The sequence below is a fragment of the Vulpes vulpes genome, chromosome 9, assembly GCF_048418805.1.
Source record: "Vulpes vulpes isolate BD-2025 chromosome 9, VulVul3, whole genome shotgun sequence".
NCBI classification, from domain to species: Eukaryota; Metazoa; Chordata; class Mammalia; order Carnivora; family Canidae; genus Vulpes; species Vulpes vulpes.
The window spans coordinates 72,387,803-72,405,419 of record NC_132788.1 but is presented as its reverse complement, the minus strand read 5'-3'; the positions used below and the strand labels follow the sequence as shown (position 1 = coordinate 72,405,419).

The 17,617-nt window shown below is 43.3% G+C and overlaps 1 protein-coding gene across 1 annotated transcript in view; it reads left to right on the top strand.

Moving 5' to 3' along the window:
• The first annotated feature begins 1,261 nt into the window (after positions 1-1,261).
• The window catches only part of GXYLT2 (glucoside xylosyltransferase 2), a 91,187-nt gene continuing 74,831 nt past the window's right edge, over positions 1,262-17,617 (top strand). Inside the window, exon 1 of the mRNA XM_072720428.1 lies at positions 1,262-1,609. Within this exon, the coding sequence (XP_072576529.1) occupies positions 1,308-1,609 (302 nt within the window). The 5' untranslated portion in view covers positions 1,262-1,307. The remainder of the gene's footprint in view (positions 1,610-17,617) is intronic.

Sequence of the window (17,617 nt, the reverse complement as noted above, 5' to 3'; positions counted from 1 at the left end):
GTTTAGCGACACATGCTTACACATTAAAACTATTTTTTTTAAAAAAGTAGAGGTCCTTATTATATACATATATATCTATATATAAAATCTCAGGATGGTGGTGACGTCTAGAAGGTAAGGAGTGGGTGGCACTGAAGGAGGGGCACACAGAGGGCTTCTGGGTGCTGGCAATGTTCTATTTTCACCTCATTATATATATATATATACAACTTTGCTTTTCAATAAATTATAGAGTTATACTTTATTTTGGGGATGCATTTCTTTATATGTGTTGTATCTCACAATTAAGAGGATGAAAATGTAGATAATACACACGTCTTAGGATCCCTGTAAGGATTTTTTTTCTTTTTTTGGATCCCTGTAAGGATTAAATGAGATAAGGTGTACAGAGAATTTTGCAAAGTACCTGACAGGTAATGAGCATTCAGTACCTGGTAGTTGTTATCCGGTGTGGTAGTACTGAGAGACAGAAGGAGCTACGAACCCAAGGCAAGGAGAGCCTTGGAGCTCTCTCTGTGGAGAGCAGTATTACCATTCCCATTTTGCACAAAAGGACACTCAGGCTCAAATTGTGCAACGTGCTCAGGATCACTAAGCCTGTAGGGGACAAAGTCAGATTTTAAGCCCAGACTGTGAAGTTCATTCTATAACTTCTTTAGGCGACATGGATCTGGAGTGATTCTGTCTAACAGATGATCCACCAAGTGCCCAGCCCCGGCCCTGGAAAAACACAACAGAGATGCCCTCGCCTGGCTGGCTGGATGCTCCGGTGCGTGGAAAGATGGATACAAACCAGTGAGGGGGGACGTGCATAGCACAAGGAGATGAAGAGTGGACGGAACGGGAAGGTAAGCGAACGCGCGCTCCGGATGAACAAGCAGCCGAGGAAACGGGGAATGGGATGGGAGGGAGTGAAGGGGTGAACAGGTGGACGGAAGGCTGAACGCCTGGACGAGCAAGAGGTTTTGAGGCTGCACTCGGTGAAGCCTAAGCGCCAGGCTGGGGCGGCTGGCGGGTGGGCGGAAGGGCGGCTACTCCACACAGTACGGTAGGCGCGAGCCGCTCCTCCCGGAGCCCCGCTCGCGCCTCCTCCCCTCCTCCCCCCTCCCCTCCTCCCCTCCTCCCCCCTCCCCTCCTCCCCTCCTCCGCCTCCTCCTCCACCGTCGCCCGCTCGCTGGCCGCCCGGACCCCAGTCCCCGGCGGGCGGGCGGGCGGAGCAGGCGGCCGCCCGCGCAGTTGCGCTCGCCCCGCCGCCCGGCGCGCCGCGATGCGCAGAGGGGCCGCCGCCGCCGCCGCCGCGCCGCACCATGAAGCTCCGCAGCAAGGCGGCGGCGCTGCTCCTGCTGGCGCTCGGCGCCCTGCTCCTCGCGCTGCTGTCCCTGCGCGCCCGCCGCGCCCAGCCCCCCGCGCCGCCCGCGCGCCCCGCGCGCCCCGCGCCCGCCCCGCAGCGCCGCCCCGCGCCGGCCCCCGCGCGCCCCCCCGGCCCGGGCGCCCTCCCCGGGGCCGCCCCGCGCGCTCGGCGGCGCCGGCCCCCGCGCCCGCGCCCGCGCCCCCGCCCCCGCCCCCGAGCCGGCCGCCGGGGCGCCGCGAGCCTGGAGAAGTTGGCGAGGTGAGTCGTGGCGGCCCCGCCACCGCTTCTCGGGCGCCCGCGCCCCGCTGCCTCCGCCCGCGCCGGGTCCAGGGGAGGCTCGGGGCTGCCGGCCAGGGGCCGCCCGCCGTGTCGCTGCGCCCCGCCGTGTCGGAGCCACCCGCGAGTCCCCCGGACAGCGCAGGGCTGGGGGCACGCACGTTTTCGAAAGAGAAGTGCCTGGGAGGGCGGCTCATCTATCACTTTTATTATTATTATTATCATCATTATTTTAACAGTCAGGGCAAGACGTGTTTGCGTCCTTGCAAACACGCGCCCTTTGTTTAATCTTCCCAAAGCCATCACGATGCACGAAGGCTGTATCTGATTCTCATGTTTCGCAGATTTTCTCTTTCTCTCTCTCTTTTTTTTTTATACCAAAAACTTAGATGCGATTGAGTCGGAAAAGTTAGCTGTTTGTACCAAAGACTAGCCTCCCTCCTCTCGTCGACTCTTGAAACGCTCCGCAGAGAACAGAAGGGGCACTCGACCTAGGTTCATTAAAAAGAAAGTTTTTCTTCCCGGAAGGAGCGATGCGTGGCACGCGAAAGAGTGACAGCCCCGCTGTGGTCCCGTCCCGTGGCAGGCTCGAGCGCGGCCGAACTGTCTTAACCGGGAAAGCATCTTAACCTTTGACGTGGTGTCTGGTACCCTCCTGCTCCGCGCAGACCTCAGCCCGCCCTCCACCGCTTTTTTTTTTTTTTTTTTTTTTTTTTTTTCCCCCTCGGAGCGTTTTATCTTTGTCCTTAGGGTTGCTGGACCGCCCCCAGGTTAGGGATTTGCGTTCATTTCCTTTGTTGTGGAGAGCTTTTTTTTTTTTTTTTTTTTTTTTAACAATCCCCTTGTCCTGTAGTGAGTGTGTTTCCTCTGCCCTTTGGAGGCTGGTGGTGTACACACACCAGTGTAAGTGCTGTGGCTCCGTCTGCGGGTGCTGGGTTCCTTCATTACCCCAAACGCCTTGAAGAATTCTTCTTTGGCCCTGCTGACTTAAATCTGTTTTGGCGCTTTTACTGTAACTAAGAGAAAAGACACGAAACCTCAAGAAGTAGCCGTGTCAGCAGCCTTTGTTTCTCTTCTGCCTCACAATAAATGTACAGATGGGTGCTGACAAGTTTTACAGGGGGGGTGGAAAACCCCCCAATGATTTATAGAGTCACTTTTTAAGTATCTAGAAACATTTACAAGCTCTTATGAATGTATACATACTTTAAGGATGTTTCTGTTAGGGACTGGGGTTTCTCATAATGTGTTATACTGAGGCACAATTACGAGTTTACTGTGACTGGCAAGTGGAAGGGACAACTCACAAGACAGTGACAACTGACACCATTTAACATGGTTCACCTTTTGCAAGGCACCATGCTAACAGCAGTACACAAATGTAGTGATTGTTAACACTTACTGGATATGTATTGACCATGTCATCTGCACCGCAGCCCTATGATAGTGGCTTTCAAAGTGTAGTCTTTTTATTTTTATTTTTTTAAGATTTTATTTATTTATTTATTTATTCATGAGAGATACAGAGAGGCAGGCTTCCTGCAAGGAGCCTGATGTGGGACTCGATCCCAGGACCCCAGGATCACACCCTGAGCCAAAGGCAGAGGCTCAACTGCTGAGCCACTCAGGTGTCCCTGAGGTGTAGCCTGAACGGGCAGCAACAGTGTCACCTGAGGCCTTGTCAGCAATGCAGATTCTCGGGCCTCACCCCAGCCCCATGAAATCAGAATCTGTGGGGCTGAGGTCAGTCATGTGTTCTAGCAAGCCCTCCCATTGTTTCTAACACACATCAGTGTTTGAGAGCCTGCTGCATGAAATAAGTGCTAATTACTATTATCCCCATTTTACAGTTAAGCAAAGTAATGCTCATGGTTTAGCCATTCGTCCAAGGTCCACAGATCGCTTGTGGTGGGTGAGCTTTAGGAGGACTGGGCCTGGTTAACTCTTACGTGCTATGCTGATGTCCTACACTAATTAGCCTTGCCTACATTTCATAGTTTTTTGGAGATTTTTCTAAAGAAACGTCATAGATTTTTTACAACAGTCTCATTCTTCAAGGTGTTGGGAACATGGGGCGGCATCTTCTTGTCTCTATCTGAACAAATTGGCTCTGACTAGGAAGAGATCATGAGCAGAATCCAAATGGACGTTTTAGGGAAAGACTATTTCCATGAGCAACAGTACCTCCTGAAGCCATTTTTCTTTTGAACATATCTCTTATATTATCATGGAAGTCATGGCCAACACCATAGGAATATAGAACAAAATTTAAAAACTCGGGGAAGAGCGAACAACAAAAAAGCCACTGGAAGTCCTCAAGCTCAGCTGCATAAAGATGAAAGTCTAGTGTCCCCTGGAGAAGTTGACATTTTCTGGGACTTAATAATTTTTTTTTTTTTAAACTACCTGGACAGAAATGGCGGCAGAAGATTCTGAGACAATAAGGGAGTGGAAGGAGAGATCTTTGCATGGACTCCTTTATTGCTCTTCTAATCCTGCTTGGGTTAAATTTTTGTGGTTTGGGAGGAATTTCATTTTAGGGAGGGAAAAGAAAGCCTCGTGTATTCAGAAATCGGGTGCTTTAATCTCGTTACGTGGCTAGAATCCAGAAGAAATGAAGGTTACGTGATCTCATTTCTCGGGCCTGGGGAGTAGTCAGCAGCAAGCGTGGAGTTGATGGGCTCCAGGCCACCACCTGCTGACCATCCGTGGCCCAGGCTGCCTTGCCTCCCCCAGGGTACTGCTGTAAGTGAAGTCCTGCCACGTCAGCGCAGGAAACATAGCCCTCTCCTTCCACATCTTGTTTTCATTTCAGAGAAGTTTCCAGGGACTTGCCTAGTTAGCAGACAGACCCTACAATTTTATAACTAGTCATTTGTATGCAATCTGTCCTGTGGTGGCCTCTCCTCTCTATAAATATAAAGCCCAGAGGTAAGGTCTGAGCTTTTAGGTCAGGGGTGGGATCTGAAAACGGACACCACAATCTAAGTAGCAGTTCCAAGTGCACACGAGAAATGAAATCTTCCTTTTATTTTGGTTTATTGGTGATTTTTACCTGGCTGACTTCCAAAGAGAATTTGAGATGACTCTCAGTAAAAAACGTATATAATAAGGCCATTGAAATCGGCATAAAAAAATGAAAAGTCATAAAGAGGAGTAGGAAATAAGCACTGTTTGTCAAAAACTGAGCCACTATTGTTATAAGGATTAAGTATTAAATTTAGCTCTAAGCTTCCTGGAAGCCATGTCAAAAAGGGAATCATGATAGGCTGCCTCATTTTCCCTGAATGATAAGAGGAAAAGTTGATCAAGAGGGATGATTCAGTTTTCATGGAAATGAATTCTAATAAGAATTTTACTGGAGGATAAACTCTAGAAGCCTGTCTCTCCAGCTTGCTTCTGGAAACTCCTCTTTGAGCCCATGTATGGAAAAGGCTGTTGAATATACCTGCGAATCAGTGCGACATAGAAAAGAACTTGGCATCTGGAGGCCAAAAAATTGGGGTTCTAATCCCAAGCCATTTCACCTTAATTTCCTCATCTGTAAACTGAGCAAATCAATCCCAAAATTTTCCAAGATCTCTTCCAGCTCTGACATTTGATGATCCTGTGATGAGATCATCCAGTTTAGCTGTAAAATCCCGACAATGAGTATTGCTTAGGCCTTTGTGCTGTCTCTTGCAAAATCAGTTTCTCATTTATTGGCTCTAGCCTAGAGTCTTACTGATTACTCAATCTCAACCCTCCCCTGAACTTTATTCTTTTTCTTCTTGCAATAGCCTGGATATTTCTGTTTTCTCCTAAAATATGGTTTCTGAGAGAGACTTAGGTTACCTCTGAGCTCTGTGGAAGTCCTCTGCCATTTTATTCCAGAGTCATCGAGCAGATGTGTATTGCACATATATTCTGGACCAGGCACTCATTGTACAGTGGTGAAAGGAATTGCTGGCCTACCAGAATTTGGGAGCGGTGGGGGCGGGGAGACAATAGAGAAACACGTTACACTTGGCAGCCTCCCCAGCTGTCCCAATGAGAGGAAGCGTGTTTACTTGCTCATCAAGAGACACCATTTCCTGCAGTTCCCTTTGGTATCTGAGATAAGTCTTCTCAGAGGTTCAAGTCTGAATAAAGGTCTCACTTAAGGGGCACAATGTTATATAGCAAAATGCCAACTCTGTGGCAATCTTATAATTAGCTAGTGGCCCAGGACATATTAAAGGTCACCAGATCTTAGGTGCCATCTGTGATGTTATGCACTGGGAGTCTTGATTCTCTTCACATTCATTTTTCTTGGTTGGTCTGTAATTCCATCTTTTATTGATCAGCAAGCCATATTGTTTATTGCAAAATATATCCCTAGGGCATCTGGATGGCACAGGTGGATAAGCATCTGACTCTTGGTTTCAGCTCAGGTCATGATCTCAGGGTCCTGGGATACAGAGCCCTGTGTTGGGCTCTGCTCAGAATGGAGTCAGCTTGAGGTTTTCTCTCCCTCTCCCGCTTCTGCTCATGCTGTCTCTCTCTGTGTCTCTTTTTTTTTTTTTCTCTCTCAAATAAATAAATAAATCTTTAAAAAATATATCTCCCTACTCCCATGCTTACCACTGACTCCTAAACACCATCTTGTACCCGTGGACCGCTACAGTAGCAAGAGATCTGGTTTGCATGCTTCCACTCTAGCACCCTCTACAGTCCATTTCCCATACAGCTGCTGGAATCAAGTGAAATATGTGGACCACATTGGGTCTTTGCTGGTTAAAGCCTCCAGTGACAGACTTCCCACAATGAGAAGAAAATTCAGTTTCTTAGTCTGGCCTTCAAGCCTTGTTTGATCTCAGCCCCTTTTAGGTCTCTGACCTCATCTCCTACTACTGTGCTTCAGCTACACTACCCTTCAAGTGTGCTGAACTCCTTCCTACCTCAGCACTTTTTACTTGTTCCCTGTGCTAGTATGTTCTTTGCTCACATCCTTGCATAGCTAGTTCCCTTACTTCTTTCAGGACTGTGCTTTCAGATTTATTTACTTATTCATTCATTCATTCATTCATCTATTCATTCATCCATTCATTCACTCATTTATTTATTTATAGCACCCAGTATTATATATGAACATTGTATTTTGTTTGCTCCTCTCCTCCAATGTATACTTCATGTCTTATTCATCACTGTACAACTGGCACCTAGAACAGAGATGATCTCATAGTAGGTTCTCAATACACATTTGTCAAATCACCTAATGAATGAACACAGCACCCACGTTGTACCAGCACTATGCTAAGATTTTACTTACATGATTAAATTACATATTATTTAATAATGTTCCAAATAATCTCATAGTGAAGAACAATGAGAAGAATAGAGAGGATCTTTAATTGTTAACATCCTCAAAAGAGAGGGTATATATTTTTTCTTTTTAATAGATGTTACTTTTTAGAATAGTTTGGGATTTTTAGAAAAACTGAGAAAGTAGTACAGAGTTTCCCTATACCCTGCACCCGGTTTCCTCCATTATTAAAATCTTACATTATTTTGATACATTTGTTATAATTAATGAACTAATAGTATAATCACTAATGTACAGTTTATTTCCATTTCCTTAGTTTTTACAGAATGTCCCTTTTCTGTTCCAGGATCCTGGCCAGGTGAGCACATACATTTAGATGTCAGATCTTCTTAGGCTTCTCTTGGTCGTGGCAGTTTCTAAACAAACTTTCCTTGCTTTTGATGACCTTGAGAGTTTTGAAGAGCACTGGTCAGATGTGTTGTAGGATGCCCTACCACTGGAATGTGTTTGATGCTTTACTCTTGATAGTACTAAGTTATGGGTTATTGAGAGGAAAGCTGGTGAGATAAAGTGCCATTTTCATCATATCATATCAAATATATATGCTATTGACATGATTTATGACTACTTTGGTCACCTGGATAAGGTAGTGTGTGTTTGGATTTTTCTATTGGCAACTTGCTCTTTCTCTCCCCTTCCTTTCCATGTTATATGCTTTTTTAAAAAAGACTTATTTTTATTTATTTTAGGGGGGAGGGAGGGGCAAAGGGAGAAGAAGAGAGAGTCTCAAGCAGACTCCACGCTGAGCACAGAGCCTGTTACAGGGCTCAGTCTCATGACCCTGAGATCACGACCTGAGCAGAAACCAAGGGTCAGATGCTTAATCAGCTGTGCCACCCAGATGCCTCCATACTGTAAACTTTAAAAGGAAGTCATTGATTGCACAGCCCACACCTGAGGAGTGAGCAGAATATCTATATAAATTATTTGAAAATATCCCTGCATGGGAGATTTGATTCTTCCCCTCCATTTATTAATGTATTTAGTCATTATATCAGTATGGACCTATGGGCATATGTTTATTTTATACTTTGAGTTACAATTTAATATGACTACTGTGTTGCTGGAATTGGTTCTTTATTGGTCATTAGGAGCTCTTACAGTTGGCTTTTATTCTTCTTTGACATACTCCAATCAATGCATTTTTATTTTTTGTTTTCTCATTTTTTGAGCACTTCCTTACCCTCTGGCCCTACAGGATGCTCCAGGCCCAACTTGTATATTTTCTGCTTCAAGGAGCCCTGATTCCCCTTACTGGAGAATGGTATTAGAAACCAAGATTTGAGCACGAGGCATGCTTGTAGGGATGTCGTTTTTCTTAGATCCTCACAGCTGACAGAGCAAAACATGTATGTATTTGTACTAACTTGCATATTTACGCATATAAATATTTCCATATGTAACTGTCTCTATGTTAAGCTAAATATTACTACATCGACCATTCTAGCTACCTTCCCTTACTTATTGGGGAGAGAGAATGTTTTTGCTTTCCCAAACCCCAGTTTTCTCCCATTTCATTGGCTTTCATTGGTTGAAATGCCTGTGGTATGGGGGAGGAGCTGGGAAAAGAGTGGGGAGGTAGGAGAGAATTGACTAATTGTATTACCAAGCAAGGTTTAGTTAGAGATGAGGCCTGGATCACTCAAACCAAGGGGGGTGGGGGAGGTGATGTGGGTGGGAGATGTTGTGATTGGCTCCTCAGCTTTGTTCCTCCCACGCCCCTGCCGTTTGTGGGTGGACCACACCTCCAGGAGGTGGTGTCAGCCAGGCATGGTAATCCCACCCCTCCACGGGGTGAGCTGTTTGCATACAGTACTAAAACATTCAATACATTCATTTCTCTGGCAACATTTATTGGTCTACAGGTGTTACCTGACCCAACTTACTGAATCAGCCAGAAAGGGAGACATATTTTATGTTTGGAGCAAAAGACTCCCTATGCTATATATGGACAAGGAAATAAATAGTCCCAGTTACTACCATGATTCTTAGAGGACCGGTTTTAGGATGAAGCCATCCCTGTGAGCAGTAGAACAGAGAAAAAGGAGAATATGGATCCTTGAGGACATTCCTGAGCCCACGAATCAACAAATCCTGACACCTGTCCTATATTGGGCCCTCTAGTTACATGCATTGGAGTTGAGGTTTCTGGTATTTTTCTCCAAAATCGTCTTACCCAAACTAGATGGTTCTTTAAGTCAGAATATCACTGGGGTGCCTGGGTGGCTCAGTGGTTGAGTGTCTGCCTTTTGGCTCAGGTCATGATCCCAGGGTTCTGGGATCAAGTCCCACATCAGGCTTCCTGCAGGGAGCCTCCTTCTCCCTCTGCCTCTGTGTCTGCCTCTCCCTAGGTTTCTCATGAATAAATAAATAAAATCTTTACCAGAAAAAAAATAAAATATCACTGCTGTCGTTGAAGAGAAAGGGGCATGATTACAGGGGCACATAGGAAATGCACATTCCACACCCTGGAGCACTCATCTTGTGCCCTTAACCTTGTCCCAGGTGGCGGGTGGTTCAGGGATATGTTCTTGGGCCAAATTAGACCCTTTCTTAGGGATGTAAAAATTGGATCAGAGACAGTTTAAGGGGAAGCTGTTTCTAGTGGCTAAAATTAAGGTATGAAATTCAGGATTGACTGCCATGTTTCTGCCCCGTGGAGGAAGCTGGTTTGAAATGAGAGTACATGAACCCAATGTGAAAAGCAACACAAAGCAACTAGGTGGTGAGGGGCGGTGGGGCGGGGATGGGAGTGGGGGTGGGGAAGGCAGGTCCTAACATTGTTCCCAAGGCCAGCTTCTGCCTTTTGCTGACTGTGCTGTTTCATCCCTATCCTAAAATCCATGAGTTTCTGTCATCACCAAGGATTTCTGACTAAATTGGGTATATGGCCCCTGGTTTTAACACCTTCACTAAGTTCGGTAAATAGTAGCCATGCTGACACTAATCCCCATACTAACAAGGAGGTTCTTTGGAAAAAAATTTGAAAACAAATCTGTTTTCCTTGGAAATACTTCTCTTCGTGTTATCTCACTGTGAGAAAATAAAAGACAACATTGTATGTTATATATATTTTACCACCATTTAAAATATTTTTTAAAAAAGGAAAATAAGAGACTTTTGGGAAGGTGGAATTCATTTTGTGTTCTTTTCCAAATCTTCCTCAGTATTTGATTTATTTCAGATTCTGAAAGTTGCCCCTAGAAAGAGGAATTTCTTAACTTGATGCCTTTAGTGGGACTCCGTGATCTTGTGTCAGCAGGGAGTGACTTTGATATATTTGAAGGTGATATTTTGATATTTGCACATGTCCCCTCCCCTTGACTTCTTTTAGCAACACAACAGACTGAAATAGTCTGGCAGAAATTCATTATGGTACAATTTAGAATCCGAGCTTTTATGTAAGAGACATGAACACATAATCCAAAATGTGACCCCTTTTCATGGGGGAGGAAACTGAGGTTCAAAGAGATAAAATGGGGATCCCTGGGTCGCGCAGCGGTTTGGCGCCTGCCTTTGGCCCAGGGCGCGATCCTGGAGACCCGGGATCGAATCCCACATCGGGCTCCTGGTGCATGGAGCCTGCTTCTCCCTCTGCCTGTGTCTCTGCCTCTCTCTCTCTCTCTGTGACTATCATAAATTTAAAAAAAAATTAAAAAAAAAACAAAGAGATAAAATGATAGTGCTGCTTATAAAGCACTTAGCATAGGACTAGCTCACGGTGGTTACTCAACAAATGGCTCACCGTTCTGAGTACTGTTATTGTCCACTGTTGTTTATTAGTTAGGAACTGAGTCATAACTAGACCTAGCTAACTAGCTGTGTGGTTTTGAATTAGTCCTCCTCAGCAAATCACAGCTTTCTCATAAGCTCAGCGATAAAATGAAATAACAGGTAAAATGTAAAATGCTGGCACAGTATGTAGCATTTGAGAAACTCGGCAATGTGAGCTGGGACTCGGATGTAGATTAGGGCAGACTTTTCTTGGATTATGGTGTGAGGAAACCAAAACTCAGCTTCCATATATGATAAATAATACACCAACCCCAGTTTTCTGATCCATAGTAAAAGCTGAAGGAGTAGATGAGGGAGAACCATTATGACTGCCTCTTGGGGAGTTGGACTATTGTTCTGGAGAGTATCAAACCTGGAATTGTGGCTCTCTGTAGCTCTGATGTCTGTTCAAGGCTAGAGAGCTATTGTTTCCCAGCTCAGAAAAGTAGAGGGTGGGCAAAGAGTTCACAGGAATTAGGAAGTGTTCTCAGGAACCCAAATGCAGAATTTTGTCCACAGACACTGCCATTTCGGGGTCTGCCTCTCTAGTTGAGCTTGAAGATGCTCTGGATTTGCCTCCTCCAAATTTTGGGAGAATTACAAGGACCTCAGTTGTCTGGCCGCCAGTCTTTTTTTTTTTTTTTTTTTTTTGTGAACCCAGCTCTGGTTTATTAGAAAAGGTGTGAACAGAGTTGCACCGACAGGAGTAGCCCCTCCCCCCCGCCAGTCTTAAAGTAAAAAGCTGTTGTGTTTGGGTATCAGATTTTACCCCATGGGGAGAATGCATTGTTAGAAATTTCATTTTAGAAGAAACACGAGAGAAGTCAGAAACACGTTGGAAATTGGCATTTTAGAAGAAACATTTAGTTTAAAAGATGTACAAAACTTCAAATCTGGTTTGCAATAAGATAGAATACTGATACCTAAAGTATGCTTTTTGCTGCTCTACCTGCCTGTTTTTGTCATGGAATTAAAATATTTAGAGAAAAATGAAGGTTTCTGATGCATTTCAAGTTAGTATTTAATAATAATGATGATGGTAACGACTAATATTTAATGATGACTTAAAATATGCCATGAAATGAGGCACCTGTGTGGCTCAGTTGGTTAAGTGTCTGCCTTTGGCTCAGGTCGCGATCCTGGGGTCCAGGGATCCAGCCGGCATTCGCTGCTCCATGGGGAATCTGCTTTTCCCTCTCCCTCTGCCCCCCTCCACTTGTACTCTTTCTCTCAAATAAATAAATAAAATCTTAAAAAAAATATATGTCATGATACTATATGAAGCACTTCCCTGTATTATTTCATTTCATTTCATTTCATTTCCCTAACAACCTAAGAGGTAGGTACTATCATTGGATAGTTGAGAACTCTTTCAGTTGCAAGAGATAAGCTTATACCACTTAGTCATAAAAGCAGATTTGGTGGCTCATAAAGCTGTAAAGTGCAAAGGAGATAAGGATTCCATCACAGGTGTATCCTGGATTTCTAGGTATCTTGCCTCCACCTTACAACTCTGCTGTCTTCTGTGTGGGCCACACCCTCGTGTGGGTGTTCTCTACGTGAGAGTTCTAACAGATCTGAGCTTGTCTTCTCCTCCTTCAGTCACTGTTAAGGCAGAAACTTCATCCAGCAAGAGTCCCAGGGCTGCCTCTGTTGACCTGACGTAGATCACGTACATATCCGATTGCTGATGTCTGTGCTTGGAGAGAGGATGATTCAGCCCTTCCAAACCTCATGGTCTGAGAACAGAAGAGGAATGGTTTCCCTAAAGGGAAATTGAGGTGCTCTTACCAAAAACTCTTAGAAATGGATGCTGGTAAGAAACACCAAAACCAAAAGCAGATGTACACTGTAATCAGTATACCCATTTTACAGATGGGGAAACTGAGGATTAGAAGTGGTTAAAGTATTTACCCAAGGTGGGGCAGGGTGCTCTATGTGCTTCAAGAATCAAATTGCTTACCATCATGCTGTACTTGGAAACAAATATTGAAATTTGAACTATTTGATTGCTCTCTAGAATCCCTCTGAAGATCCTTTGATAAAATCTCTTTTTTATCTTCAAAGATTTCTCTTTGTAAGAGAAAAATATGTTATAAAAAGTCCCTTCTAAGAAAGTTTTTATATATTTTTATATATTTATATTTTTATATATATGGAGATATATCACATATATTGGGTATAACTCTGGAAGATTATACCTTATACCAAAATGTTAACAGTGGTTATGGAATTGGAATTATGGTGTCCGCCTTTAGCTTGTCTGTATTTTAAATATTTTCTATGATGAACGTGTATTTTGTATAATTTATAAAATAAGTTAAAGTATATAAATTATAAGAATTAAAAGTCTCTTATTGCCTGAGGCCTTAGAGGATGGAAATTAGTTCGAGAGGGCATTTTTCCTCCTGTGAAGTTGGTCTTTCATGCTCTTTTTTGGTAAATGAGCTAGAAGTGTCCATTTGCAGAATATGAAATCCTCATTCTTTTCCCTTGTATGTCACCAGCCATTTATTTCAAACTAGCATTGCTTTTTCATATTTTACAATCTCACTAACATCTTAATTTGAAAAGAAGAGGGAGATGGAGAAATAGAATCTCCTGTGTGTCAGGAACAATCATGAGGGGAACAAATGAAATGAGAATTAGTCCAGGCAGCATCACAGAGTTAGAGGGAGAGGAATATATATAAATACACTTGTTCACGGTGTCAGCTAATGGTGAATGCATGGATTATGTAGGTGGAGTTGGTAAAAGTGTGCGCTGAGAGTCCTTCCCAGGAAGGCTGGGCCAGGGAGGCTAAAATCCAGTCCAGGCTCAGTTCACTGAGCTGTGAGCCCTCAGTACAGATAAACGGTTTATCTGCCCAGAGCAGGCTCCTTTTCTGCATCACTTGTGTGTGGCCCCAAATAGAGCATAATGATTAAAAACATGGGCTCTTAAGTCTAGCTCCCTGCATTTGAATCCTTGCACTGCCACTTACTAATCATAAAGCAGGTGTGTATGTCCAGTAATTTCTAAAAGCAGACACGCATACAGATAGGTACATAAACAAGATTGACAACTTCAGACATTGAGCACCTACTACGTAGTAAACCTAGACTTTATTTAGGAACACAGCCATGTTTTAAACATGATCCAGACTAAAAATATGTTATTCACAATTGAATGCGCTTATCAAATAATTGTATTATGCACTTCCCCCCCCTGCAAATTTTTGGCACTACGTTGACACTGTTCATATAATACCATGGCTTCAAGGCAAATGTCAGCTTCTCTGCCTATCTCAGAAGATTAATGATACTTGATTTAACTCCAAACCATGGGTCATTAAAAGTGATTTAACTGTTAGCACAGCCCTTAGCGTCATGTCTAGGTTTCTAAGTGAAGCCTCTACTCAGCTCCAGCAGGGAAATTTTTTGTCAGGGGACAAATGTGTTCCCAGACCTGTGGTTTGCAGGGAACTTTATGAGTGCCTTTCACTGCCAACGTGTAGTGTGGATATAATTACCCATTACCAGACTCTCCCTTCTAGAGGCTGAATCGAGGTGTTTCTGCTTCTCAACTGCCACTCTGGCCTCGTCTGCAGCCTTCTGCAGGTTCCAACAGCTATGGTTTCATCTGGTAGGATTCCACTCGGGAGGTAATCTATTCTTCCCCTAGATGAGCGGATTTGATTTCTTAAAATTCATCTTCAACCATTCCCCCCCCCCCGGCCAAATATTGCTATGTTGCTTTCCCTTTTAAAACTAATTACCAGCAACACTATTTTTGGATGATATTTTCAAGAACTGGGATTTCCTGTTAAGCTTCCACTGCCTGCCTGTATCCCAACATCAGGTTTACCTGAGTTCATTTAGCTTGTCGGTTCAGGAGAAGCCCTAGGAAGAGGTAGCAGGAGATAGAAAAAAGGGTCTGAGGAGAACCAATTACTCGCTTTAATAATTCAATGTGTTTTGCAGTAATGGGCTACAGAGTAAATAGTGCTACACATAAGTGCCGTATTTCATTATTTATACACTCCAGAAATTGAAGTTTAATTAAGTCACCCTCTTGAGACTTTTAAGCGATTAAGGAGATGCCTCGTCTCGGACAGTGTGGAGCTGGTAAAGCTGCTTCTCCCTCTGAGCCTCCTCTGAATATCATTTTTTGTTTGCACATGGAGGGCTTGCGCAAGACAATTGAGACAACGTTTTCCAAATTACAGTCAATCCCACATTGGAGCCATCATTCTTAGAATATGGCCACACTACCACTGCTAACATGAAACATTAAAACAAAAATCATTGTTAAAGATACATGCACTTATTTATTTAATTGTAGCTCAATTGCAATATAATCCAAATACCCTTTCAAAGTGTACAATACAGTGGTTTTTAGATTTATTTGCAGAGTTGTATGACCATTACCACACCGAATTTCAGTATATTTTCATTGTAAAGAGAAAGCAACCTTGTGCCCATTAAGCCATCACCCCACATTTGTTTCTCCCCCTAGTCCCTGGTAGCCACTAATCTGCTTTTTGTCTCTATGGATTTTCCTATTGTGGACTTTTCCTGTATGTGGAATCATAAAATATGTGGTCTTCTGTATTTTCACCAGGTTTGCAGTTCACTGAATTTAAGGTTCATACATGCAAAATACATCAGTGTTTCATTCCTTTAATGGACAGATGATTTTTCATTTTATGGATATGCCACCTTTTATTTAACCATATATCAGTTGATGGACATTTGGGTTAGACTCTTTGGCTATTGTGAATAATGCTGCTATGAATATTTGCTTACAAGTTTATGTGTGGACATGTGTTTTCATTTCTCTTGGGTAGATACTTAGGAGCAGAATTGCCGGGTCACATGGTAGTTCTGTGTTTAACCCGAACTGTGGAGCTTTTTTTCCAAAGTTGCTGCACCATTTTACAGTCCCACCAGCTGTGTGTGAGGGTTCTAATTTCTCCACATCCTGAGTATATTTATTTTAAGGGAAACTTTCTGTCACTGCCACGAATTCTTGGCAGTAACATAAACAGAAGGTAATCATCAAATGAGACCCTGAGAAGATGAAACAATGTTGGTCATTTCTAACTTGGCTGTTGAAAGTTCTGTATCTGAGATCTGCTGTCTTGAAACAGAGTTGAAAGGGAGGATTAGGCAACATTAGAAGGTGTTCAAGACATGTTAGCACCAAGCTGAGAGTTTCTCACTGACATTGTTGAAAAAGAACTGGGAAGGGAATAACTTTCTCACTCAGAGACTCAAAGTGATTTGATGCGGTGTCTTAATGATAATTGCAACTGACACATCACCCTCTGGAACACACAGAATTTGGAGGCACGAATGCCATATGCAAGCCCGTCTCATCCTGTTTCAGCAGTCAGTTCCATGGTTACGTCATGCAAGTAACTCGGAGGTGGGAGAGGTCATGTTTGTTATGTTTTTTGTTTTTCTTTTCTCATGGTATGTGTTTTCTAATAACTCTTGGGTAAATTTGAGAAACTGTGAAGGTTACTACATTCTTCGGATAATAGCTATTCACTCAGTACTGTCATCTCTGGGAATATACTGAAGGCCATAATGAAAAGAAGAAAAGATATCTGTTGGCTCACAATGTTTAGTACCAGACTTTTTTTTTTTTTTTTTTAATATGACAGAGCAGTTGAAAACAAGCAACAATAGGGCAATGCTGATAAGGTCTGGTATTTTCATTGGGTGTACTAGTAGATAGCCGTTACAGTGATATGGCTGTGAAGACTTAAAAAGTAACAAGAAAAATAAAAGAATTGGATGAAAAATGTGGCATATAAAGTTATAGGTACACTATTAGTACAGCTGTAAAAATATATATTCAATGGAATAAAGACCAGGATATAACATGCAAAGTAAGTTTTATAGGGCAAGATTTTTTTCCATTTACCAACATTAATATTCTAATACGTATGTTTCATATATATATATATATATATATATATATATATATATATATATATATGTTGGAGTGCAAGCATGCACGTGTGTGTGCATGCCTGAGTGGCTCAGTAAGAAGGAGAGGGAGAGAGAGAATCCCCAGCAGAGAGCCCAAGGCGGCTCCATCTTACAACTCTGAGATCATGACCTCAGCTGAAAATAAAGTCAGATAGTTAAACAACTGAGTCCTTCAGGTGTCCCTGTTTTTAATTGGAAGTGTATATTGCATATTTTATTCTGACCTTTTTCTAAAGATCGTTTGTTTATATTGCCTTAGATTGATGGCATTTAATTTTGTCTTTGATATAAACTACAATGAAAGAATTACAATCACCAGCTGAGGTAAGTTTGGGGAAGGAAGTAAGCAAAGACCATGACAGAGAATAAAAGGAAGGTGCTCCTTCATTGAGGTGGTCAGGAAATCTCATTCTGCTGTTTAAAAGAGGAGGTATCAATGCAAAGGGGAGAATATTCCAGGTGGAGGACACAGTTTTTATATAAAGGTCCAGGATGTGAGCACAGCACTGAGTGTCTCAGGTAGAAGGAAGGAAAGGTGGTGGGTGCAGAGGTCCCTATATTGAAGGGTCAAGAGGCAGGGAGCATCTTCTAAACTGGCTGAAGTCCTGGAGAATGCTGGGAGGGATTAGGCTGGGGAGGAATTCCCTGAGCAAGGAGCTAAGCTCTTCATTGAGTTAAGAGCAGTGTCAGGAAAAAGCTGTGAGATGACACCAACAAAGATAGAAGGTAGAATATTTTTCATCCACAGACTTCACTATGAAGACATGTTCCATCCCTGGGTGTGGCAGTGAGGTGGGCAAGGAGGACTCCAGCCCATCGACTGCCCTGAGGCTCCTGGGGCAGGGGAGGAGGAGCAGCCTCCATATAGGGGTCTGTCTGCAGTGGAGGTGG